This window comes from Triturus cristatus, chromosome 4_2, assembly GCF_964204655.1.
Source record: "Triturus cristatus chromosome 4_2, aTriCri1.1, whole genome shotgun sequence".
NCBI classification, from domain to species: Eukaryota; Metazoa; Chordata; class Amphibia; order Caudata; family Salamandridae; genus Triturus; species Triturus cristatus.
Genome location: NC_140586.1, coordinates 59,569,111 through 59,596,446, shown reverse-complemented (window position 1 = coordinate 59,596,446; position 27,336 = coordinate 59,569,111). Strand labels below are relative to the sequence as shown.

General features: G+C 43.2%; 1 protein-coding gene across 5 annotated transcripts in view; it reads left to right on the top strand.

Annotated features, from left to right (window-relative positions):
• Positions 1-27,336, top strand: part of DENND1C (DENN domain containing 1C) — a 233,203-nt gene that overhangs the window by 78,492 nt on the left and 127,375 nt on the right. For all 5 annotated transcript variants that reach the window (XM_085600510.1, XM_085600509.1, XM_085600511.1 and 2 more), the window contains exons 6-7: positions 18,945-19,014; positions 22,146-22,226. In XM_085600510.1, coding sequence (XP_085456636.1) covers positions 18,945-19,014; positions 22,146-22,226 — 151 coding nt within the window. The remainder of the gene's footprint in view (positions 1-18,944; positions 19,015-22,145; positions 22,227-27,336) is intronic.

Sequence of the window (27,336 nt, the reverse complement as noted above, 5' to 3'; positions counted from 1 at the left end):
GTGGAATACACCATGAAAAAGTTGACAGCGACTATTCATAACACAATTGGTCAATCTGAGGGGGGCGTGGACCCCATTTCTTGACTATGTAAGGAATGAACCAGTGCTTGACGCAGGAGCCTTGTCTGTACCCAAAATGAAAACGTGGTCAAGACTAGCTGAGATGCCCTTCATCCATGACCTTTCTGAACCACCGTCAGATATAGCACAGTCTCTTACATCAGTGGCAACTGCAGTGGCATTCAAGTGGTGGGGGAGGGCAGTGTAGGGGACAGCGCAGGGGAAAAGAATAAAAGAAATAAGGCTTACCTGCATCCTGCAGCGTTTGTGCTCTTCCAGCCTCTTCCCTCAACTCCCGGCATGCCAGAGGGTCCCCCTGTGCAAATCCAGATGCTGCTCATATGCTGGTTTTACCCAGCATGAGAGCCGCACCATGATTGTTGTGAGCGCCCTAGTTAGGTGCTCACTAAGGAACTACTGCCCTCTGCTTGTTCTCTCACCTGGTGTAAAGCACAGCTCGGGTGGAGAGATCTAAGTGCGCATGACGGTTTGGCCGTCCTAAGATGGGCAGCCAAACCGTCATGCACACTTGAAGCAGTGCCACCACGCCTCCTCCTTCCTGCGGCTGTGTTGACGTGCTGGAATAGATGTCCTGCCCCCTCGACTCAGCTGCAGGAAGTAAGCAAGGAAAAATAAAATGATAATAACCTTAGTTATTATCATTTTATTTTTCATTTTTTGCTGCTGAAAGGCAGTGGGGCGACGCTCCTCCTCCTTAGTGGAAGAGCCGCCGCTGTCTTACCATACAGTGAAAATTCTACTTAGTGGGGATCAGTTTGAAGCATTCAAAATGCCACAACAGTAACGGTTAAGAAATAGGCCGTCCTTGCGCAGGCCATGTACATTGATTCCCTCCCATGGAATTGTCAGCCTGCTGCAGGCATTCAGACCGAGGAGATTTTGTTCAAATGAGCAGGCATGAGCTTGGTGCATTAACACTGCCCATGAGATCACATGACCGGCAATCATCAACTGGATATTGTGTCAGTCAGATTGCTGCATTCCACCTGCGGGCTTCAAAATGCCCAGGGCAGAAGTGGCAATCTCTTTTCAGGTGAGATGGCACAGAATAAACAAGCCAAGTTAAGAGCAAAATGCCTCTTTAGTAGGATAGGTTGCAAATTAACTTTATATGCAATATTGTAACATCAAAGAAGCCCACCTCATTAATACAATAAGTCATTATAGCCCCTCCCCCTTAATCCCCCCAAATGAGTACAACTCCCACCCAAAGATCCCATCATTCAACCTGTTCTCCCTTTCATTCCATTCACTGTCCTTTCACACCTGACCCCAGCTTCAGTTTTCTGACCTCTTTCTGCCAAGGATCCCTAAGCAAGGTCCCAACCCTTCCGGCCTAGTGTGTGAGCCCTCCGCTTAACTGCCTCCTGTTCACAGCGACAAGCTAAAGGTCAGCCTTAACCTGAAAAGACCAATAAAGCCAGCTAAATTCAACATCAACAAAAAGGAAATCTATGTATCCCCTAAGGGTGGGAGATCCGGAACAAGGACACCTACCCTACACTGATTGCAGGACCACCGCGCGCCTAGAACTGCCCTCTCAGACTCAGAGAGACCTAACTGCCGCCAAAGGCCTATAGACTGTACAATCCTTGACCTCCCTAGGGCTGGACTGCTCCACTTGCGTGAAAATCACCGGGGGAAGACTGCCTTCTGGAAGCCACACCGGAGAAACCATTGTGCGGCACAGAATGAACAGGCCAAGTTAAGATTAAAAGGGCGCCCTATTATGAAAGGTTGTAGCTGAACTTTGTAAACAATATTGTAACATCAAACAAACCCACTTCATTAACACAATGAGTCAATCTAGCCCCTCCCACCCATAAACCCCCCCCAACGTGTACAAAACCCCACCAAAGCTTCCAGCTTTCTACCCACTCCCCCTTTCATTCCATTCACCGTTATTTCACATCAGACCCCGGCATCACTCCCCTGGCCTCCTTCTGCCCTTCACCCCCCCACCCCCGCCCCTTGGCAAGGCCCAGTGTGTGAGCCCTCCGCTTGACTCCCGCCCAGGAAAAACCCTGCGCAGGCGTTTTTCCAGACTCAGCACATCCATATTTCTGGTGGCATTGGGTGTTGCTCCAACAGCCCTTTCTTTTCTTTCTTTCTAAAATAGGCTGTCGCCAAACAGGCTCGCATTTGTTTTTGTGTGGCTGTCGCCTAACAGCCAACCTTCTAGTTGGTCACATATCTAAAGTAAATATAATTAATTCCCTAAAAAGGATAAATGGATCCCGTTGTGGCGGAACAAGACAAAAATCTATTTTGTGATATCTCCATCTATTCCTCTATTCTGACAAAAACGCTGCACTTCCTTTGCATCTGGCTTTCTTAATTGCAGTATACTTCATCACCCCCTCACCTCACCCTTTTCGCCACCAGCGTTGTCCAAAACAAAACAAGCATTGGCATAGCCAATAGTTCTCGCCTTTGGGACCTTATAAGTGTTTAGCTATGCAACAGTTGCATAACTAAATACTTATAAGGTCCCAAAAGCGAGACCTATTGGCTATGCAAAGCGGCCGCGAAAGTGAAAGTAATCGCCGTAAAGCGCGGCGTGCGCGCCCGCGCACATGCACTGTAGCTCTAGGCTGGTCTGGTAGCACTTTTTGAAGCCCTCTCAATAAGTCTCACAAGACCGGCGCATGCACTGGGTCAGGCGAGACCTAAAAGGTACTAGACTAGAACCATCTAATCACCTGCAGATCTGCTTTCAAAAACTTGATAAGACCTAAACCTGACAGCTGTACTAAATCGTTCTCACCCAAGTGAATTATACACACATCTGGACAGGGTCTCACTCTTCTCTCAGGAAGCCTTGAAGCAGTTGCCCCAATTTCATGCCCCCTTTTCCCCACCATTCCATTTTGAATCAGTTGAAAGAAAACCCAAAGTCTTTCCACAAGGTCGACTCTCCACCAGCTTTTCTGCCCATTTAACAAATGAATGCCCCACGATCCATGTAGAGGAGAATGCCACACTGGGACCAGCAACACAACCTGAAAGAAAAGGGGTGACATGTCAATTAATGCTTCACTGCATGCTCTCTTTGTGTCTAATGTATCGCAGGCAACAGTCCAAAGACCATCTTCCCAATCGCATATTCAGTTTCCGAAAGAAACCCAATTTGTTAACTTCTACAGTAGCCTCTATTCTAAAGGAATGTGTGCCAAACTTTTTTGCCTTTTCACCCTCTTTTGCCAATATTTTCCTCATTACACTCAACACCTATGATGCCTTTAAAGATGTTCCATCCATATGACAAAATATTCTGCCACCACTGCCCCCATTACCCCAGCTGTCAATTTGAAAACCTCCCAGGCTCCCACTAGGCACAACTCACACCCTATTGCATGCAACAAAATGTGGGCACCTCTCCCCGTCTGATCCATCTTAGATTTGCTCAAAGTTAAAATCTATGAAGTTCCTTGCTACTCTCCTTCACTGGTTTCCATACCTTGTTTACCGCCAACCCCCCAAAACTCAGAAATTCTTAAAGCTCCTAAACACTAGCATAACATACACAGTTTCATCGGCAGAACTTAAAAACTACTACAACACATTGTTGGTAAACCGGAAACCAACGACAATAACCTGGGTATCTTAATAGGCCCTCTTAGCCTGTTCCTCTTCTGCTCCTTAGCTCAGCATTTCAAAATCCTCCTGCCCATTTCTCCTGCAGTGGGTTCTAACCCCAATAGAATTTGCCATAAAAGGCAATACCTGACAATTTGCCTGCTATGGTAGCTGCTGACCTCCTCTTCTCAATGTGAGACATATTGAAATGGATAACATCTTCTCTCCTCTCTTCAACACTCATGTCATCCCAACCTCTTTTTACAGCTCCACAGACTAGAAACTCCTCCCAAGCGTGTCTGTAAGTTGACCTGGTATTCTGTGCAAGTGAAATTTCTACCACACCTAGAAACCTCAGTCTCCCAAGGACAATATTTCTGCCGAAACCTTGGTCTTCAGTACACCCTCTCCAGGTGCCAAACCTCGGAATCTCTGCCACTGTGAATGAGACAATGCACCTGCAATGTTATTATTCACATCTGGCACGTGTTTAGCTCTAAAAAAAAGATTTGTTTTTTACAAAAGCCAACCAAGCATAAAACATGCAAACAGCTTCAAAAGCCTTTTATCTCTCGCCTTCTGACCATTCACCGATGCTACAACTCTTCCATTATCCACATTAAAAGTCACTGTCTTGTTCACTAAGGGCCTCATTTTTTAGGCCCTTTGCGCCACTGGAACATCACTTTTTGTGACGTTCTGTGGTGCAGGAGCCTGCTACATATTTATGAGGCAGCACTAAGCCACTGTTTTTGGCTTATTGCTGCCTCGTAAATATTGTTCCCTTTAACGCAGTATTCGGCAGCACACATAGAAAGAGGAAAAAGCCTCTTGTAATTGTTTTTGTCACCCCCCCAATGCAGGCACCCTTTCACCATGGTGTAGAGGTGCCTGCGTTGGCGCTCGGCAGCCCATTGTGTGCCGGTGAAGGGGAAAAGGACAGAAACGCGCTGTATCTGATAGATACAACGCATTCCTACCCTTTTCTTTTGTCGTAGGGCAGCGCAGCAGGAAGTCCTGCGGGGCTGCCCTACAGCAAAACCTCATAAATGAGGCCCTAAGTCTTTGCCCCACAGACCAAGGGCCAACAATAGGGGGAAATATTCAAAAAAGGCTTCTTCCATCCTTTTCCAAGGCCACCTCTCAGAGCATCCCCCCCCTTCATCTCACCCCTTCTTATGACCTTGGAATTTTCTTGCCATGCTGGAATCTCAGTCTCTCCTAGCTCTTCTACCTCAGTGTTATAGTCTAGTTCAATCACCTCACCATTTTCCCATAAACGTCTTTCAACAATCACCCCTGGACATTTGCCATGCTCAACACCACCATCAAACGTCTTCCATTCTATTGCTGTTTCAGAGTCTTGCCACGCCTCTTCTTGCTTGTTTGCCATTGGGATGGTTGTAATGAACCTCTCCCTCTCTTCGGTCTACCACCTACAGGCTGTTCGAACCTGGCCAGTTTCTGTTCACTTTACCTGATCTCAGTCACCAGGGTTTTCCCAACGTTGTTGCTCCGCACACCACAGCCTGAGAGAGCTGTTGCCCTGTTCCCTAATGCTACTTTTTCCCTGCCTGTAGAAATACCTGACCTTCCATCCGAAATCCACACCCATTAACCTCCCGCTACCTTAAGCTGACAACACTTATTGTGCCCCGCTGGCAGAACGTACCAAATCCACACTTTTACCTGGCAGCCCTGTAACTGGAGCTGAGGTTATGCTGTCCTTTATTAAAACTGTCTCCATCCTCCCACCCTTCTTAAAGCTGTCCATCAAGTGTTCTTTCCATAAAACAAAAGGTACATTTTTCCTCCTTCCCTGTAGAGCCCCAGAAACATAATTTTTGGGTGCTGGGTACTGTAGCGTCTTGGGATTTAAAAATGATGGAATCCTTTTTGCTCCGGATGGACTCCATGGAACTGTGATGGAAGTGTTAAAGTGGAATGCACTGAAGGCTGGTTTAGAATGTTGAGTTTACAGTTACAAGCAGAGGAATGAAGACGTGTAATACTAACCTCCTTGTGTGGTGTAGTCATTGGCGGGTACTCAGGCTGGGGAGCTCGCTACAACTGGCGACGAGTTAGGGGATAAGTAATCAGATGCTCGCCAGTGCTCTCCCAGAGTTCGCCGTGGTCCAAGTCAACAGTTTGCTCATGCCACATGTGTTGTCGTAGAAGTACGGAACCGACGCATAATGCATGTGGAGTCAAAGTGCAAATCCAGCCGCTGTAAAGAAGTTGGAAACAATGAAAGCATGGCAAAGAAATCTACATATCAGTGACTGAGAACCTGCTGGTCAGACTGTACATAAAGGTACCATGCTTCTATGCAATATACAGTCATACATAATTCGGAGCGTTAATGCTGAAGGCACATACAACCACGTTTTCAAAGAGAAGCTATTGATAATCACGAATTGCAAGATAATGTTACTATTAGAAAGTGGGGAAGACAAAGAGTGCGCAAAGAGATGTCAAAGAATAAAACAGGTTTTTACTCACCGGAATCTGAGTACAGTGAGCCAGTATGACCTCAATGTTATGAGTCGCCACCCAGACAAAGCACAGGGGTTGAGTTTGACAGATGCGCAGTAATCACCAAATACTCCGATAGCTTTGGGGTAGTAAAACGCTGCTTTTCCAATGGAGGCAAACACCTAGGCCGTCCTTCCAAAAGTCATCAAGAATGATGCAGAGGCCAGCACGTCCTTACGCTTTAGAGATAGCTCACACAAACAGGTTCAAGTTAAACAGCCACAGGAGCCAGAGAAAGCTCTATCCTCGCCGTCAGCCACTTCCATAAATAGCTACAATGATGCTGCTTTCCTGAAACCCTCACCGCCGTTTGATACCGCCAAAAAGCAAACTATTGGAGATAGATTGACAGCTTGGATAGAGTCATTTGTTGATTTCATTGATGCACTTGAAGAAACTGATAACAAAAAGAGTATCAAGTATCACAAAAATCTGGCTGGTGATGGTGTAAAAGAAGTCGTAAAGAAAATGCACTGAACTGATGAAGATGTCACATATCATCAGATTAAAGAAGGGTTGAATTTCAAGTTTAATCCAATGCCAAATATTGATTACAAACTATACATTTTCAACCAAGAACACCAGAAAGTTGGCAAAACCATTGATTTGTGGCCAGCCGAAACCCACTCATCAGACATTGTAAACTCAATGAATTTAATGATGAAGTAGCTATCCATCTGAGAGTTATTGACGGATGTCTGTCAAATTCATTCAGACGACGAATGCTGAGAGAAACTCTTGTCTGGAGCAAGGGTTAATGGCAACCAAAGTTGAAATGCCGGCTGATAGACAAGCTGCCGATATGGAGGCCGGAGGTGTTCAGAACGAATCAGTCATGAGTGTGAAAAGTAAGCCAAACCAAAAGCCTGAACGACACAAAGTGATGTCTAAACGTAAAATGAAGTTGTGTTTTAGATGTGGAATTACATTTTGATACGAAGGTAAATGTCCCGCTCTTGTACAGGCTGTGGGAAGGAGAACCATTTTGTGACCGTTTGCAAAACACAGGAAAAAGTAAGTGCCTCACAGCGCAAAGACAAAATTGCCACCAGAATGTTCCAGAATCAATGTTCAATGCAGCGACATCAGTTGAAACAAATCGACACTGAACAAAGTCAATCGTCATTTAAATCATCATCAAACAGTTCTTCTTTATCAGTATCAAGTGATGAAAATAACTGTGCTATGTCGACGTTTATCTCAGAAAAACATGTGCATGTTGATATGGCCGCTTGTGATGTAAAATGTCTGTCAAGAAAAGATCGACATGCCAAAGTACCAAAGTCATTCAAACACTGTCCGAAGATTACACTGAAAGTAAATGGTTGTTCAATAACATTCATTATCATCAGTGGTGCATCAATAAACATTATGCCTGGGGAGAAATACCATGAACTATCTCTATTGCTGCAACTTACGCCATCGAAAACCAAAGTGTATACATGGGCTCCAGCGACACCTTTAAAAAGTCAAGGTTCATTTGTAGCAACAATGAAACACAAGAAAGTGTAAACACCCATCCATGTGCTTCAAGGCACAGTGTAAAGTGCCTATCTATTCAATTTCAGTACAGCTGCTGATATGGGAATGATTTCCATGTATTACAACACGAATGATCACCATGAAATAGTAAATCAGTTCCCTTCATTATTCCATGGTTTGGGAAAGCTTAAAACTATGAAAGTTAAGTTGCTTAATAATGCGGACATTTGTCTTGTTGCTCAGAGACATAGACAAATTGCTTTTCATTTGCAAGAAGCGGTTAAAAAAGATCTTGAAAAGTTACTTAAGCATGATATTATTGAGCGTTCAACTGGTCCAATGCCATGACTATCTCCCATAGTAGTAGTGCCTAAAAAGGACAGTGAAGGAGCTGTGTGCATATGCGTGACATGCATCAAGCAAATAAGGCAATTGAACGAGAACGATATCCGGGTCCACACATTGCTGACATGATAACACAATTAAATGGTGTGAAGGTTTTCTCTCGTCTTGATTTAAATAAAGGTTATCATCGGTTAGAACTTGAAGAAGATTGCAGATACATTACGACCTTTTCTAGACATGTTGGTATGTTTCGATACAAAAGACTACGTTTGGTGTGTCCTCCACTGCAGAACTGTTTCCAAATGTTGTTTGACAATCTTTTGTTGCACATTACCCCCAATTTGCCTCCCCCACAGATTCCATCACTACCACCCGGTCAAAATTGCCCTTCATCTCTCCATAGCCCCTCTCTCAAATACATTTGTTTTAAAGCGCTGGTAACGGCTGGCTTTACTATTCCACTCAGATATCCACATAAGATACAGATCTGTTCTTCCCAGCAGGCATATTAACCCTCTGTGCTACTTTATGGCAAGTCAAAACTGCCACTAGACAAAACTCTGATCTCTCGCTCTCTCTAGCAGGATCATTATTCACATAAGCTATCATTACATTTTTATTGCTGCCTGAAAACTAGAGGCAAAAGGAACTCTGCAGCAGGTGCTTTTAAATCGGACATTATTGCTAAACACAGCGCCCCCCGCCCCCCCCCGATGTAAATGCCCCCCTCCAGGTCAGCGCCCAGTGTGGCCGCACCAGTCGCACCGCCCTAAAGCTGGCACTGGATGACATGTTGGTTTTCAGAGCGACACAAAAACAACTCGATAAAGCTCTCACACAAGTATGTTGTTTACATGCTGAAGCAGGCTTGACTCTGAATGCAGACAAATGTGAGTTTCATAAGACAAAGCTAAAATTCTTTGGCCATATCTTTTCTGATGGGGGTATGACACCAGATCCTGCTAAAGTACAAACACTGTAAAATGCTGAGCCCCACAAGATATGGTGCGTTCATTTCTCGGCATGCCCAGTTACTGTTCCGGATACATAAAAGACTTTGCCACTGTAAGTGTGCCGTTGAGAACCTTGACGAAAATAAATGTTTCATTTCATTGGTCACATGAATGTGAGAAAAGCTTAAGAAAATCATACAAGCCATTGATAATGCTACTCAAATGGCATTGTTCAATCCAAAACTTCATACAGAGGTTGTTGTTGATGCTAACCTAGTCAGATTAGGCGCTATTCTTGCACAGCACAGCAGACACCAGAATACTAGAAGGCGTATTGTGGCATATGGAATAAAGGTTTGTCCCAAAAAAAATGTGCTTACTCACAACCTGAAAAGAAAGCTTAGGTGTGGTATGGGCTTGTGAACATTTCAATGTATCCCTGTACTGAAAACCTTTTACACTGGTAACTGATCATCAAGCTTTACTGACTATATTTGGCAATTCAAAGGCCCAAATACCTCCTGGCATTGAACAATGGGGACTGCCTTTACCGGAGTACAAATATACCATTGAGCATCATCCAGAGAAAGATCAGAACCCTGTTAACTACTTTTCCAGAGTGCCTATACAAGCTCAAGGTACTCCATCCAAGATGGCTGAGGCCTATATCAATTTAATTGCAAAATCAAACACACCAGCTGCCATTTTGTTAGCCCAGATTAGCACTGCCATGAGTCATGAAACCGGTCCTAGGAAGCTTGTTTCCGGTCCAGGGAAAGCATGACTTGGCAGTTCGGGCTGGACTGTTCCCATGAGGCACAGGGTCAGACTGATTTGCATATGGCCATGTCTGAACTGGGGTGGCTGAGTGGGCTAAAGAACGGTGATGGATCAAACCCAGATCTGTTGACTGGGTGTGAGTGTTTGATTGGTTCTGATGCTCCGTCCATCACCACCCCCTTTTGTACCGCATGAGTCATGATAGTGGCATGCTAAAGTTGGCTTTTTCGGTCCACTTGACATGCTGGTGATTATGGATGAATAATTCTCTTGAGAAGCCCGATTTGAAAACTGTGTTAAATTCTACCTTAAGAGCTTATCGTTCAACACCCCACTTGACCACAAGTGAGAGTCCTGCGACATTGATGTTCGGGAGAGCAATGAACACCATGATACCTCAATGGACCAATCAGAGAAAGAAAGATGAAAAAGCAACTCATGAGGAAGACTTTGTGAACAAACAAGATGAAAAGATATGCTGACCAAAGACGACATGCAATGAACATTGTTTTTAAGAAAGGAGATCGAGTGCTCGTGCGACAGCTATGGAGAAAAAAATCTAGTGCTCCATTTGATGCAAGACCTTTCAAAGTGGTTTCTACCAAGGGACACATGGTGACTGCCCAACACCATGGGAAGTCTATTAGCATAGACTCTTCTCAGTTTAGCCACTTAACTATTTCTTCCTCAGATCTAACTGTTGAAGGAGAGACTGGGTCTGAAACATCAGTGACTGCTGTTACCTCTACATTGCTGAAGCAGATTCTGGACACTAGTGATGACAGTTTCCGAGAACAAGATCAGGTCGAACAATTAAAGCGCCAAAAGATTGATTGAAGAGATTTAATTGTATATATTTATCTATCTGGTAGAAAGAATCCCGACACTGTCAGCTCCACTCCTCTCGGGGTCGGTGCGAGTTCCCGGGTTCGGGTCCCGGTAAATACTGATGAAAATTCCACCGCAATTAATCCAAAGGAACACTCGCACTCCAAGGTCCGGTATTTCAATAAAGTTTTATTGGCTACGCGTTTCGAGCAGACGCTCTTCTTCACTGGCCACAAAAAGTATGACACTCGTCCTCCATTTAACATGAATAAACATAGAAAGTGGACCAAGCGTAGCTCGCTATTCGAGCAGTGTGATAAACAAAAGACTTCAAAACACTCAAAGTGAGAAAGAAAGAAATCCTTGAAGTTTACAAACGCAAGTGCGTAAACAAAAGAGTGTAAATGATATCAGAAAAGCCAAGTGGCTATAAACTGAAAGAGATAACAAATATACTCTTCACAGGCAATTATTTCCATATAAACACTCTAGTAAACACTGGTCATGTGACCATTGAACACATGGTCCCATCAAATAATTTTTTTTTTTTTTTTTTTTTTTTTTTGAGTGAAAAACAAAATCACTAACAGTTGTTCACTACGAGATAGTGAATGTAGTAGGGGAGAACCGGGGGCACTGATTGGACACCATTGTCCTAGGAGTGAAAAATAAAATAAATCACACAACCAAACTGAAAATTCAGAAAACATTTCCATAAATTGTTCATCCAATATGTACATAAAGTTCCTCATCTTCATTGAGACCAAAGGGATTCTTCGACTCAAGAAGAATAATGTACTGTGACTCCAGGATTCTTAGTTGTTTTTGACGATCTCCCCCTCTGGGGTTAGCCGGCACCCTGTCAATGCCAAAGAATGAAAAGCAGTTAGCATCCTTGTTGTGATGTTTCAACCAATGCCTAGCTGTTGAGTAGTTTAAATCAACATTTCTGATTGCTCTTAGGTGCTCCAAAATACGTTTTTTTACAGGAAAGATCGTACTTCCTACATAGAATTTGGAGCATGGGCACCTGATGACATACACACAGAAATCAGAATTGCAGTTAATAAACTTCTTAATGATACCACTCTTCCCTGTGGGTAAGGGATAAGTCTTGACATTTTTGCTAGTAGTGCAAGCCTTGCATTTACCACATTTGAAAAAGCCTTTTTGTTGTTGAATCCATGTCAGCTTTTTACTTGCTCCCAAATAGCTCCTTACCAGCATGTCCTGTAAGGAACGTGCTTTGCGATAAGTAACTTGAGGATAAACATTGACACTTGTACCCACCACAGGGTCACTTCTGACCAAATGCCAATGTTTATTGAGCGTATGGCTGACTGCTTTTACGGCCACATTGAATGTGGTAATCATTCTAATGGTGTTACATTTTTCTTCCGAGACAGGTCTCTTTATTAATAACGTGGTTCTTTTTTGTTTGGCTACTTTGTTCTGAGCAGTCAAAAGGACATCCTCAGGGTAACCCCTCTCTCGGAACCTTTGCAGCATTATCTCCTGCTCTTTCTCAAAGCTGCTCTCAGAACTGCAATTGCGTTTGGCCCTCAAAAGTTCCCCGTAAGGGATACTCCACTTCAATCTAGAGGGGTGGTGGCTTCTAGCATGTAAAATGCTGTTCCCAGCAGTGGACTTCCTGTATAGGCTAGTAGTCAAAACGCCTTCCTCAATCTTAACACGTACATCCAGGAAGTCCATCTCATCCTGGGCAACTTTATGTGTAAAACGGAGGTTGACACTGTTGTTGTTAAAAGTTTCAAAAAGTTTATCAAGATCCGGCCTTGATCCACCCCATATCAGAAAGATATCGTCAATATACCTCGTGTAAAAGACGATATTTTTCGTCAAAAATTCATTCACCTCCGTCCACAATAGTTGCTCCTCCCACCATCCCATCATCATGCATGCGTAACTCGGCGCAAAGCAACTTCCCATCGCCGTGCCAACCTCCTGTTTAAACCATTGATCCTCGAAGAGGAAAAAATTGTTATCTAGACAAAAAATCAGCATGTCCAAAAACATGTTAGTCTGGTCAAAAAGGAAGATAGACCTATCCCTAAAGAAATGCTTGCATGCATTTACGCCATCACAGTGTCTGATGCAGGTATACAAAGAAACCACGTCAATTGTTGTCAACCAAAAATCCTCATGCCACCCTATACCTTCAATTTTAGTAATGAAATCTGTACTGTCCCTGCAGTATGAGGGAAGAGACAGAACATAGGGAGAGAGGACAGCATCCAAAAAGATAGAGGTGTTCTCAAGGAAACTACCTTTGGCTGATATTATTGGCCTACCAGGGGGAATGGTTCGATTTTTGTGGACCTTTGGTAACATATAAAAACAGGGTACCACCGGATGTTTAACATAGAGAAAACGATATTCATGTTCCTCTAAAAGGCCATTCTTCCTCCATTCCCCAAGTTTGTTGTAGTAGACATTCACTGCCAAGGTATAATTTTCCCTGCTTGATTTGGTATAATCACCAGAGAGAATCAATTGTGTATTGGCCTCCTGTTTGTACAGGTTGATATCCCAAAGGACAACATTACCCCCTTTGTCCGAGGGTTTAATTACAAACCCCGGATCACTATTCAAAGTGGATAATGCCTGTCGTTGTTCAAAAATTAAGTTCTGTGCATGTCTATTTTGCATAGTATCCCAAATATGCATCAAATCCCTGATGACTACTTCATGAAAAGTGTCGAGTGAATCGTGTGGTGTGTTGGGATTGAACGTGGACTTTGGTTTGAATTTTGTAGGAACTGTGCCAGAGAGCTCCAAGCCCATTTGTTCCAACATGAGACGTTCGTCCCTCTCACCAATATCATCCCCACACAACTCCAATGCAGACGCCAAACCTTCTATGTCCTCTAAACACAGATTCTTAGAAATTTGTGCACTAGAACTAACAGCACCTTCAGAGATACCACCCTCCAAAGCACGTTTTTTCTTTTGTAAATACATTTTCATCAATTTTAACTTTCGGACAAACAGAAACACATCAATTCGATATCTATATATTTTGTAAAACCTTCTTTTTTTTTAACAGACGGGGAGATGTAGGGCCTGATTAAGATTTTGGCTGATGGGTTACTCCGTCACAGTGGTGACGGAAATCCCGTTGCCGAACTATAAATCCCATTATAACCTATGGGATTTATATTTTGGGGGACGGGATATCCGTCACCGTTGTGATGGAGTAACCCGTCCACCAAGATCTAAACTGGCCCATAGTGTCTTGTGAGTAAAAAAGTATGGAACCCTTTTGGCTCCTGATGGACTCAAAAGGACTGTGACATAAGTGTTAAAGCGGAATACACCGAAGGCTGGTTTAGAATGTAGAGTTCGCAGATACACACAGAGGAATAAAGATGTGCAATACTAAGCTCCCTGTGTGGTGTAGTCATTGGCAGGTATCCAGGCTGGGGAGCACGCTATAGGCATGACTTCATCTCCAGTGTATTTTCTCCTATCTGACCAGCTGCACTTTCCACATTACTTACAGTGCACAGCACCACCTGGTGCTCATCATAGGTTTTTGCAGCCTCATGCTCACTCAACTCGTTAGGCACCACCTGCTGGCCGTGAGGCCTAATCGTCTCCACACTTGGTGGGGCGAACTCAGCACTCATGTGAGACGGTAGTGTATTCCTGCCCCTGGCCGTATCTTCTACACTCGCTGGCCTCCTCTCGTGCGAGGACAGCAGCCACATTCTACCGCGCACTGATGTCTGGGACTCATCCTCCTCCTTACAGCTCACCATTAAGCTCTCGCTCAATCCAGTAGCCAAAGTTGCCATCTCCATTTTCTTCATGGCTGCCTGCCCATTGTTCAATTTGCCGCTCTTCCTTTTAGTGCATGGTGGTGAGCAGGCCAAAAGGGTGGCTGCCACCCCACTTGCTGCCTTACGTCTTGGCCTACCTCGGCCAACCCACTCCTCCTCTAGCACCCCGGGCCTTACAAAATCATCCCTACTGGCCACACACAATGTTTTAAGCGCCTCCCCGACCACGGCACTCTCCTACGCCATTGTTCCACCTTCCAATCAACTCAATAAGGCTTCATATACAGCCTAATTACAAAATACTTTACTAAACATTGCACTAACCATAAAACCAACAAGGAAAACTACCTATACTGATCGCATGACCTCAGCGTGCCTAGAACTGCCCTCTCAGACTTGGAGAGACCTAAATGCTGCCAACGCCCACCCTGCCTATAGATCGTCCAATCCTTGAACTCTCTAGGCCTGGACTGATCTACTCACCCGAAAATCGCCAGGGGCGAACACCTTTCTGGAAGCCACCCAGGGGCCCTAGTCTCTTGCGGTGTGCTGCCATGGAAGAAGGTGGAGCGCACAAGTGAAAAACAAAGAGAAGCAGCTGCTTTGCACCCCGCTCATTCAAAGGACAGGCAGCGCAACTAAATATTCTGAATGTATTTTCCATAATGGAAACCCGTGCACTGAAAAGCCAGTTAGTGGTTTCTCCATTCACAGAGTTAAAATACTAGCAGTATCTAGAACAGAAAAAGACAGGAACCATGCATAAAGGGGGATTTTCCAAATATGCAAGACAGGCAAAAGCAGGACATGCTTAGTTGTCTATAGACTTTGCTGAAAGGAGGGGTGGATTCCCCTTCCCAAGTTTGGTAAACAGCCCAATAGGTAAAGCCAGGGCTTTAAGTGGTCCGGGTCCTGCCGGTGCTCGGCACCCCCGTTCAAAAAAGCAGGTGCTGAGACGGGTCCCCATCGGGCTCTCCATTTTTGCCCTCACCCTCAGGGTGAATCTTAACTCTGCACCAGTCCCACCCCTTACTGCCTTTGAGGTAACTTCAAAGAGACTCATTATAGTTCTTGTACAGTCTCACCAATTCAGAACTGAAGCAGTTTCAATGTTCTATACAACAAAGCCATAGTTATGCCTATTTATCTTATGCAACTAACAACCATTGGCGAAGCCATAGACCTGGATTGTTGTAGGTGGAATGTTACATGTTGTATTATATATCTGGATGCAATGACAGAGGCAGCGAAATGCCAGTCAGGCGGCACACTATGCTAAGCACAGATTTTTTGCTTGGATGTTTTAAAGCCACGCCCTTAATTACACCGCCCACGCCCTTTTGAGAGACCCCGCAGTTTATTAATCCCACTTAAAGCCCTGGGTAAAGCACCAAATTGTCAGAAAAAAAAAGAAATCTGGGGAGTTGCAGAGCTTGGCACAGAAGGCTTCAGACACAAAGGCAACCCGACCCTATAGAGAGACTCCCCTCGTGGCGCACATTATATTAAAGGACAGAGGTGGAAGTGGTTTACTCTACTATATATATCCACCTTGTGGCATATCCGGTAGGAGGTTGGGCTAAGGAAGTGAAAGTCCAGGCTTCTGTTTCTAGAAATAATAAGGTGAAAATTCGAGCCGGTTCATGTTGCTCCCCTCAAGTCACCATACAGTTAAAAAAAAAAGAGAGAGAGAGAAAAAAAAGGCAGTTGAAATTGACAAAAACAAATGCATGGCAGAAAGAAAAGGCAGCGTGACCAATCAATGGCCGGGCTGTGAATATATTAGAGAAGGCTCAGTAAGCGTTGCCTAATCAGCATGGCGCTTCCCTTTAAGTAGCAGAAGCTCCACACACCTTCCAATTTCCTTTCCAGAGGGAAGGAGGGCATCGAGCAGTCTTCATCAATAATGCATACATGAGAATTGCAGGCTGAATTATTTACAGGCTCTGCTTACCCAAGCCAGCTTTGTCAGCCCCCGGATTACCTTGCAGTTTCAGCCTAATGTTATGTAGCACGTGCCCCTGCCCCCCTCAGCCCCTACAACATGTTCACACACCACATGTGTTGGGCCTCAATCCCCAGAGCCCTAAGCTTTAAAGAACTTAAACTGGAGACACTCTTTCTAAACAATAGAGTTTTCTTAGTGGCTAGAGGGGAAACTGAACACCACTACTCCTCTCATGTCCTCTCTATTTGAGGAGCAACCCTTGCACGCCCCTGCGAAGCGGCTAAGGGCAGGCTGCGAAGGCACCATTGATTGTGCAAATGGGTATGGGTGCTTGCTCTGTCTTCCTTGAGGTTCTTTCAGCACAGGAAGTCAGGAAGTGGGTGAGGCCCCTTTTTACCGCTCAACAAGCAGTAGATGCTGGAAGAGGCGTGGATAGATGGATCTCCTGCTCTCATTGGTCGTTGGGGGGAGGTGGGAGGAGTGAAAAAAGGCCAGGTCCAGTCATGCTAACTGCCTTCTCATTATTAGGACAGGAAGGGTTGCCCTGCTCTGTAAGAACTCTGGCCCCGCTGGTGTTTGTAGGAGCATCGCAGCCTGCGTGGACGGATGTATGTCGTTACAACGCACACTTTTACAACGCATGCACTTACAACGCATTTTTTACAACGCAACATTCACTACAACGCTTTCCATTACATCGCATGTCACTACCACGCATTTTTAAAAACTACCTTTACAACGCATTCCATTACATCGCATACTACCTTTACAACGCATACCATTACAACGCATAATATTACATTGCATTTATGGTAAGTATTGGATAGTATAGGGGTAAAAATTACTATTCTTACTCCAGGGGGTGTAACAGTAGGGTAAGTGTTAGATAGTATAGGGGTAAAAATTACTATTCTTACTCCAGGGGGTGCAACAGTAGGGTAAGTGTTGGATAGTATAGGGGTAAAAATTACTATTCTAACTCCAGGGGGTGCAACAGTAGGGTAAGTGTTGGATAGTATAGGGGTAAAAATTACTATTCTAACTCCAGGGGGTGCAACAGTAGGGTAAGTGTTGGATAGTATGGGGGTGAAAATTACTATTCTAACTCCAGGGGGTGCAACAGTAGGGTAAGTGTTGGATAGTGTAGGAGTTTTAATGTAATATTATGCGTTGTAATGGTATGCGTTGTAAAGGTAGTATGCGATGTAATGGAATGCGTTGTAAAGGTAGTTTTTAAAAATGCGTTGTAGTGTCATGCGATGTAATGGAATGCGTTGTAGTGGATGTTGCGTTGTAAAAATTGCGTTGTAAGTGTAGTGCGTTGTAATAGTTGCATTGTAAAGGTTGTTCCCCGCGTGGACACAGGCACCCGCTCACCTCTTCAATCTAAAAGGCGGAACCAGTACAATGGCTTTTTAGAGCGTCTGGCCTGGGGTGTGATTCGTTTTCTCTAGCCCCACTGTCCTGCCAGGAGCACCAGCCGGCCTGGAAAAATCTGAAGCTCTCTGTATGGCCATCTCCTCATCACGACCACGTATAAGGACTTTGTTATGGTGCTTTCTGGAAAATGTGACCGTTGAGCGTCTTGTAACACAGATGTTTCTTCAGGAAATGTGGGATCCAGGGCTGGCTTTAGGGCGGTGCAACAGGTGCGGCCGCACTGGGCGCTGACCTGGAGGGAGGGCACTGACCTCAGGGGGCGCTGTGTTTAGCATAACTTACATTTAAAAACACCTGCTGCAGAGTTCTTTGTGCAGCTTTCAGGAAGCCAAAAATATATTTCAAGAGAACTCTTGTGAATAATGTTCCTGCTAGTGAGAGAGATCAGAGTTTTGTCTAGCGGCAGTTTTGACTCACCATAAGGTAGCGCTGAGGGTTAATATGCCTGCTGCAAAGAACAGATCTGTATTTTATGTGGACAGCCAAGTGGATTATTAAAGCCAGCCTTAACTAAATGCTTTAAAACAAATGAAATGTTTGTGAGGGAAGGGCTATGGAGAGATGAGGGGCACTTTTCCCAGGTGGTAGTGAGGAAATCCAAGGAGGAGGCAATGAGGGTGGGGGGGCGCCAAAAAAGATTGTCACACCGGGCACCACCAGTGCTAAAGCCAGCCCTGATGGCATCAGTCTTAAAAGGCTATCAGCATCTACCGTAAAAGTGAGGCTCTCATAAACACCCTGTCTGAACAAGAGAAGCAGTACTCCCAATTTGCATAGAGACACATCAGTCTTACGTATATCACACATGAAGACTTTTCATTGAATTAGTACCGAACATGGAATACATTACTTGTTGTGTTTCTTCACTTCATTGGGCATCAGTAGCGCGGTCCTTGACACTAGCACGGTGTTATATCCTGACTTCAATGTTATTCATGCCTTGCCTGTAGAATCTTACAGTGATGACGTGCCATGGAATGTTGTGAGTCAAATAGTCACAGTTAACTGGGCTGAGCTGCCTGCTGGCTGCTCCTGGTGGGGTCTCCTTATGGTCTTGCTGTGATCTTGTACCATCTTGAATAAAACCTCCTTGAATCACCTGAACCTGCGTGGACTTGATTACCACACACGGCCACTGTTCTAACCCCCCCTTTATGCCTTTCATTTCAGCTACCTGCCCTGGTTTGAGGTGTTTTATAAACTTCTGAACAACATCGCCGACCATTTGGCTAAGGATCAGGTGAGCATGCAAAATGACTCCTAGTGCATGGCTCTTTGGCCGCTGAGGCTCCTGCGTTTACTATGGCGGTAACGCAGTCTTCGCACCTATGCTGAAGGTGCTAATGGAGCACTTATCCACCTGTGGACAGGTGATAACTGAGAAGCCTTCCAGACTGTGTTCAAATTAGGTCCCATGTTGTTGCTGTGAGCAGTTACAGGATGTCGAATGTACAATAGATCTCAGAAACTAGTCTAGCAGGTAAGGAGGCCTGCAAGCTTCCCTTTGGTTGGCTCCCTCTACTGGGGTGTCAGACATGTATAACACCCAGAAGTACAGCATTCCCTGATTTCCAAATAGACTGCGATTCTTGAGGCTACTTGTATGACTAATAGTCGTCCATAATCCAGCTCTGACAGTGTTCACAAATAATGATGGGATATGCACCATTTGAACACATTGTTCTAACATTTTCTTTGGTGGGAGAATTCCCCTTCTTTCTCTCCTACCAAACCGCTGGATATGGTGAAGTTTGCTCCTCAAGCTCTGTTGTACAGTGCAGTGCCTATTATGAAGACCCAATTGTATGTGTGTACGCGGGTACAGAGAACTTTTAATGGGAACTGCAGGATATTGTCTCCCTATCTAGAATTTGTGTTACAAAAAAGTATCCTACCACCTCCTTTTCTGTGCCTTAATGTTGATTTATCACCCTGCCCTTGAGAGGAGGATTTATGCTTATCATTTATAGACCCTCACACACCCTGTTGGTGTCATTCTCCATCATCGGGTCACACCCTGGCCCCTAAAACCAGTGTGGGCTTAACCATATCCCAGGGAGCACTTTGGATATTGTTCCTAGATCAAATGGGGATTTCAAATTTTATAAAATACCTAGTTGGCACCCCTGTTTCCCTTTATTATGCTTGCCACTGGCTTGATTAAAAACTATTGGTGGGGAGATTTTTAGGGCAGGTTTACTACCCCTGTACCCAAATAGTGTGTTGACATGTTTCAGTCCTTCTCAACGTCCATATTTAGGTCCCGGGCCTTTATCAGGGCTACTCCTATTTAATATCCTGTGTTTTTTTATGCAGAATGTCTGCTGTACTATCTATTGTGTCAGGTCAGTCAACCGTCCTGTGAAGTAACGCAGACACACTTATACAATCACATGCATTGAAGGGTGAAAGCACGCCTACTTGCCTGCCCCTCAGCTGGAAAAAACATGCAACATGGGGCAATGGTTCATCCCACTTCAGTCATTGGCTAACGTCACTGTAAGTGACAGCATTGTGCTATTTAACAAGAATACATCTACACACAAAGTAGTTCATTTCAGTGCCAAGTACTGCAATGACAATGTGTGCTTTTTGATACCAAAATATATAGTTGCCATTAGCAAATGTTTTTCTTTTCTGTCTTGGCGAGGACTTGTAGCTCGCCCAATGATAAAGTTCTAAAACATTGCAAAACAAAACATCATTGACAAAGTCAAAAGACTGGTGCCAGAGTCCGACCCATTGTCCTTATAAATGCTTGTTTTTCATTTATCACCTGTTCGGTCTTTGGTGTCCATTCCTCAGTAGTTCTATCTTGTGCATTTGCTTATCCCTCGGGTGCTCTTCGTTGTGTTATCTCTTCTTCATGATTTGTATTATTTCTTGGGCATACTTCCTTGTTCATTATCTTTCTTATGCATGCACTCCTGTTCCTCATATGTACTTTCTTGTCTGCGCTTTCCTATTCACCAGGCTTCTCTTGTGGGTGTTTTTTTATGCATTCCATTATTCCTTGGGCATTATTTCATATTTTTTTTTATCTTGTGCATGCTTTCCTGCTGCTTTGGCGTTCTTTTTGTGTGATCTATTTCATAGGCATTTTCTTACCTCTTGTGATTTTCTTCCTTATGAATTCTCGTACTACTTGGCCATTCTCCCTTGTTCGTTATCTTTCTCATGCATGCCTCCTATTGACTAGTCCTTCTGTTCAATGCATTCTCCTTATATGCTTTCTCATACACCAGGCGTTCTTTCACCTGTGTTTTCTTATTTATGGGGTATTTCAGTCCAAGGGCATTTTTTAAATCAAGCCTAGGCAGGTCATGCGCTGCTCTGGAGGCATGCTGTATTCAGGTATGGACTTGGAGCTCCACCCCCTCTCCACCAATCTTTTCAATTGGCTTCTGTTACTGTCCTTTCTAAATGATTGCTTCTGATTCATTATTAGGCTTGTTAGTCCCTCCTTAGTAACACCTTGCCTGCATTTGTAACCTCTCATAAGGACTGGACCTTTTACTTGTGTGGTTACACATTATGTTTTTTTAGTCTGTGAGTATTATTTTCTTTCACCATTTAGTCCTACTCCAGACATGACGCGCTTTCCTGCAACGGACGCCCGCCTTTATTTATTTTTCCAGCGAGGTCTGCTTTCAATAGAGCATCTGCGCTCCTTTATTTATTAAATGTTATTTTTCTTTAAAGAACCCCATGCGGCACTTTCACTTTAACATCAGCCAGGCACCTTTCTTCACATGAGCCTGTCTAAAGAAATGGGCGTGGCTGACATCAAAGTGAAAGCACGGCATGGGGCGCCCTTACAAAAAAAAATACTTGTTTGTCAACTTGACAAACAAATGCTATTTTTTTTGTTAAAGGGCCCCATGTCATACTTTCACTTTGATGTCGGCCACGCCAATTTCTTTAAACACGGCTCATCTAAGGAAAGGGGCGCGGCCTACATGAAAGTGAATGAGAGTTTCGTAAATGCGAGACCTATTGCATTTCAAATGCTTGTTCTTATTTATTATCTGAGATGTTTATGGTCTCCTATTTCTCAGCTTTCTATCCCATGTGTTCTTTTTTCACATGCATACTATAATTCCTCGTACATTTTTCCTTGTTAATTATCTTTCTTGGGAACTCGCTCCTATTTCTCAGTCGTTCTTTCTTGTGTGACTTCTCTTTTTTTTATTTCTCGCGACATCTCTCTTTTACAGACAATCTCTGTTGTGTCATGTGTTTTTGTTCTGTTGTTTCACCTTGATCAAGATTTCTTGGGCTCTCTCTCTCTGTCTCGCTCCCGATTCCTCGTGCCGCACCCTCTCTCTTCAGTGACCCTCGCTAACAGTCGTTTCTTTCGCTTATTTTCAGCTCAGTGACTTGGGCGAGCTCTTGACGTCTCTCTATCGCCATCCGGTGCCGCAGCTGAACAGCGCAGTCAGCCTGGAGTTTGTAAGTAGGGCAGAGCTGCCCCTTGCTGTGTGTGTGTATATAATATATATTTATATAGCGTGACGTCACCAGAGACGGTCCTTGGTGGTGATGTGTTCTGCTTTACCGAGCCTTGAACAGATAGATATCTCCGTGTCTGTACAGTGCCACCTAGCGGTCTCTGGTGCATTCCTCGGCTCTGTTAGTATCAATGACGCCAATGTGGATGTTGCACAAAGTGTCCGGTTAATGCTGCCCTTTCTGCGTTTATTTAGGCATCTTTCTAATGCCACCTGGGCAACCCGCAGAAAGACAGCTTTGCATTTGCAAGGTAGTCGAATGGAGTATGCAGGGGTGATAGAAAGTGGGCCTTAAACGAAAGAGCAATCAATGAAGGCTTTTTTATTTTTATGCATATTTATATAGCGCGAACTCGACCCGAAGGTATTGGAGCGCTGTACACGAGCACCGTATTTACATTACACATTCAGGCACGGGGAGATTAAGTGATTTGCCCAGAATCACAGGATGTGGACGCGACCTCGAGGCTCGAACCCTGGTTTCACCCACCAGTCAGCTTCAGAGTTCCGGTGGGGCAGGAATCGGCTGAATTACACGCCAGACAGCAGCTTAAGTGTTTTTGTTTTTTTAGTGCGAAGCGTGGCGTTCTGCTGAGCTGTGGTGAAAAGCTTAACAAGTGGGACGTAATGTTCAATCGTACCACAGCAATTCACGCAGAGTCATAATCATGTCCACTGGAATTATGCGGCAGGAAAGGGACACATTATGTGGTAGAGTTGACTAAATTACGAGGCAATACAAGGTAAATTATGCGGCGTAATTCAGCGTAATTTGTGACGGAAATACTTCATAATTTTCGAATTTTTACCCAATTTAACACTGTTTTATCAAAGGTTTCTGCTTATAGGTACCACTTTCAAATTCAAATACAGCAAAAAGCTACTGAAAAGTAACTGGTCAACCTTAGTGCAGGACCTTCTACTGCGCAGTGACACAAATTTTAGTAACTTTTGAGCAGATGGTGGACTATGTGACAAATGCAGCAGATCCACAATTAGGCGAAAAATGCAGCAGCTGCAGAATCTCATAATTCTAGTGGCTCTGTTCACAATCAAGCTTTTTTTGGGGTTGCAAATCTGCAGGCAAAGCTCTGGCCCAGCTTGTGACGTAACAGTCCTGCCTGATCCTCTGATCACACAGCACACTGCAGTGATATCACAAGACTGACAGCACATCATTCTATTATGACATCACAGATCCTACCTACTAACAGTACACTGCAGCGACATCACATGCCCCATCGCCTGACACCTCTTGGCGTTTTTATCACAAGCTCTACCCATTCTCTGACAACTTTTCACACTGTAATGACATCTCACATCAAACATTGTGAAATAGCCCTTGGTTCACACAGCATTTTATGCAAGGACATTCAATATATTCTTTGTTTTTGGATAAGATGGGGCAAAAGCAGTGGAAACACCCCCCTTAAGAGGACATGTTCAGCTAGGGCAGCAGTAGTGCAGGCTTTCTTCATCTCAGGTCTCATACAGATCAGGTAGCAGCAGAGCAAGCTTTGCTCTCTCACAGTAGCAAAGCAAGCTTCACTTTCTCACCAATGGCGGCTACCAATAAAAAAATGTGGCGGGCATGATGTCTGCGAACTCACCAGTACCATTCCCGCTGGTGCAGCACTTCTATCCCCGATCGTGTCCACAAGCAGGAAGGGGAAGAACTCCCTTCCTTCTCGTGGAACGCAAATCCAAACAATCCTGGAGCTGCTTTCATGCTGAGAGCAGCTCCAGGATTGGTGGGAGCAGGCTAACCCAGTGCTCAATTTGACGCTGGGGGCCTGTGCCAGCAATCCCCTGGCTGTTTCACAGCCAGGGGATTGCTAGGTCTACAGTGCGCTTGTCGAGATGGCCTTACAAGAAAGCCGGCCAATCCGATATGCGCACTGCAGGGGCAGCTGTAATCCTGCAATTCAGAATTCAGACCCACCCGCTGCCCTGACATTCATGCGAGCCGGTAGAAAATAAAATGACATGGCAATAAAATGGCATTGCCATGCACTTTTATTGATTTGCGTGTGCAGCGCTCCTCCGATGCTAAGGAGGAGTCGTCCCTGTTTCTCAAAGGAGGCAGCAAGTGCAATTTTCCACCCCCCACAAACCAAATTCAGCAGGGCAGACTAGTTCTCACATTCAATGCTCACAGAACGTGTACAGTTGAGGTACGAGTGACAAGTACGTTACAGACGCATCTTAGGAGTGGGGGCCTAATTCACAAAGAAGAATGTTATAGATGGAAGAGTAATTGAATATGTGAGTTCTGCACCATTTTAACATAGGTGATATTCCAGTTACAGCCTTGGGTACTCAGCCCTAGACAGGAACACAGGTGCCAACCTCTTCAAAAAGGTTTTGAATGTGAGCACACCAATCATGCTGCACTTGTTCAAAATGTTGAGGGCCGCCACGTGTCCCATACTTTCTGGTGATGAAGCAAGTACCTTAGAAAAGGGATCTCTTAAAGCCCACTTACCATGGTTGCGGATCCTTTACATTTTGGAGAGACTTTGATGTCCATCCTTAATTTCAAAGGAAGAAACCGGCATTCAGGGTTTCATAACAGAGAACTTTTTGTCTCATTTATGATCTACTTTCTAAAAATATTCAGCTAAAAAAGAAAAGAAAAATATTGTCATATCAGTATTTCATGACAAAAATATTGTTGACTAAAAAATGTTGTGGGACACAATTTAGAAGGTAAGAATATCATTTTCTCAGGTATATAATTCATTATGTTTAAAATATTGTTGTATATAATATCATTTTGTTCAATATAGCTGCATTAAAAATTGTTCCTTTCATAATTTTAATATATATTAGCTAATATATTATTAGGTATTATTATTATGGTAATACTTAAAAAAACATTTTTAAGTATACTTTGACCTTTTTAATGTGTATTTTTTTATTTAAATAAGAATGTTTAATTTAGTAGCAGGCTATTGGTTTTGTGGGGGATTAGGATGGGAAGTTAAATTAAAATATAAATTATTGTTTTTTATTTCTAATTATTTTCATGTTAATTAAATAATTGTAAATTCATTATGTAAATAATGAAATTGTTATCTTATTTATTTTAGTGTCGTTTGTAATTTTCGTGTGTAATTTCGAATATCCTGAATTTAAATACTCATTTTAAAATTAGTAGCATGTTGGGTGTGTAGGGGAATAGGATGGGACATTTTTTTAAATAACATTTTTTAAAAACATTTTTTATGTTAATTCAATGAGTTATTGTTAAATAAATATGCAAAGAATTTAATTGTTAGCTTAATTATTTTAGTATACTTTGTATTTTTAACGTGTAATTGTTTAATCATTATTTTTCTATATTAGGACAGTATCTTATTTTAAAAGTTTTTTATTTTTTTTGTTTGTTAGTGTTATTTTGGGCAACTAGGGAGGGAAGTGTATTTATTTTACATTTTAATTTGTTTTATTTTGGTACTTAATTTTATGATGTAAACTGTTTTTTGTCATTACATTAAATGCTACTTATCTATAATGAATATATTTTTAAATGTTAAATATGTCTAAAAACTTGTTTTGTAGCCTATTAAAATGTTTTGTTTGAGTTAAGGAATTGGAATGGTGTATCTAAACCCTCCAAAGTGCAACACATTCCCTACAGTGGCTAAGATTGGAGTGGGAAAAGTAAATCTAACCCCTCCAAGTCCAATACTTTACCTGGATTTGCTTAAGTTGGAATAGGAATATTAAAACTAACCCCCTCCTCCTCTCGAAAGTCCATCACTTTCCCTACTGTTGCTTAGGTTGGATTGGGAGCAGTAAATCTAACCCCTTCAAAATCCAACACTTTCCCTAATGTTGCTAAGATTGGTGTAGGAATAGTAAATCTAATGTATCTAAAGTCTAACACTTTACCTGCTTTTGCTGACATTGATGTGGCAATAGTAAACCTAACCGCTCAAATGCCCAACACTTTCCTCATTGTTGCTGAGATTTGAGTGGGAGTGGTAGGTCTAAGCCCTCCAAAGGCCAATACTTTCTCTGCTTTTGCTTACGGTCGAGCTAGGATGGTAAATGTGAGTCTTTCAAAGTGCAACACTTTCTATAGCTGTGTTTATTTTGGGTTGTAATCTTTTTCTTATTATATTTAAAGCATTTTATTTAAAGCTTAAATTATTTATAAAATTGCTTTTTTAAATTCAAATTGTATTTTTGTTGCTTTGTATTAATTGTATTTTATAATTAAGTTTGCTATATATACTTTTTACATATATGTTTGTTAATTGTAATTTAATTATAGTTAATATTTTAAAGTGCTCATTTATTTGTTTAAATGTTGATTTTATTTTTTTAATTATATATACATTTTTAATTGACATTAAAACAATTCATTTTTAACTATATTATTATTTTGTAATTTAATATTTTAGATAAAGGTAGTATAGTGCTATATTTATGTGCAAATTAATATACTTAGCACTATTGACGATACACTTTTATACACATTTTTTTCCGATATTTTGGTAGTTTACAAACAAAATGCACAAATTTGATATTTTTGTGGATGATATTTTTGATGCGGTATTCTTGTCTCACAATATTTTTAAGTAATGTAAATAGGGATCGGGTTATTCACAAAAGCATTTTAGACGAAGGGCCTTATTACGAGTTTGGCGGTCCCATGGACCACCTTATGTGGTGGTGATCCGAGCGTGGTGAGCTGGGCGGTCCAACCACTGTATTACAAGTTGGGCGGAGTGGTTTTAGGTCTCGCCAGACCCAGCGCATGCGCTGGTCTGGTGAGACTTATTGAGAGGGCTCCAAAAAGTGCTACCAGGCCAGCCTAGAGCTGCAGTGCATGTGCGCGGGCGTGCGCGTCGCGCTTTACCGCGATTACTTTCACTTTCGCACTTTACCGTGATTACTTTCACTTATGCGGCCGCAGGTCCGCTTTGCATAGCCAATAGGTCTCGCTTTTGGGGCCTTATAAGTATTTAGTTATGCAACTGTTGCATGGCTAAACACTTATAAGGTCCCAAAGGCGAGACCTATTGGCTATGCCAATGCTT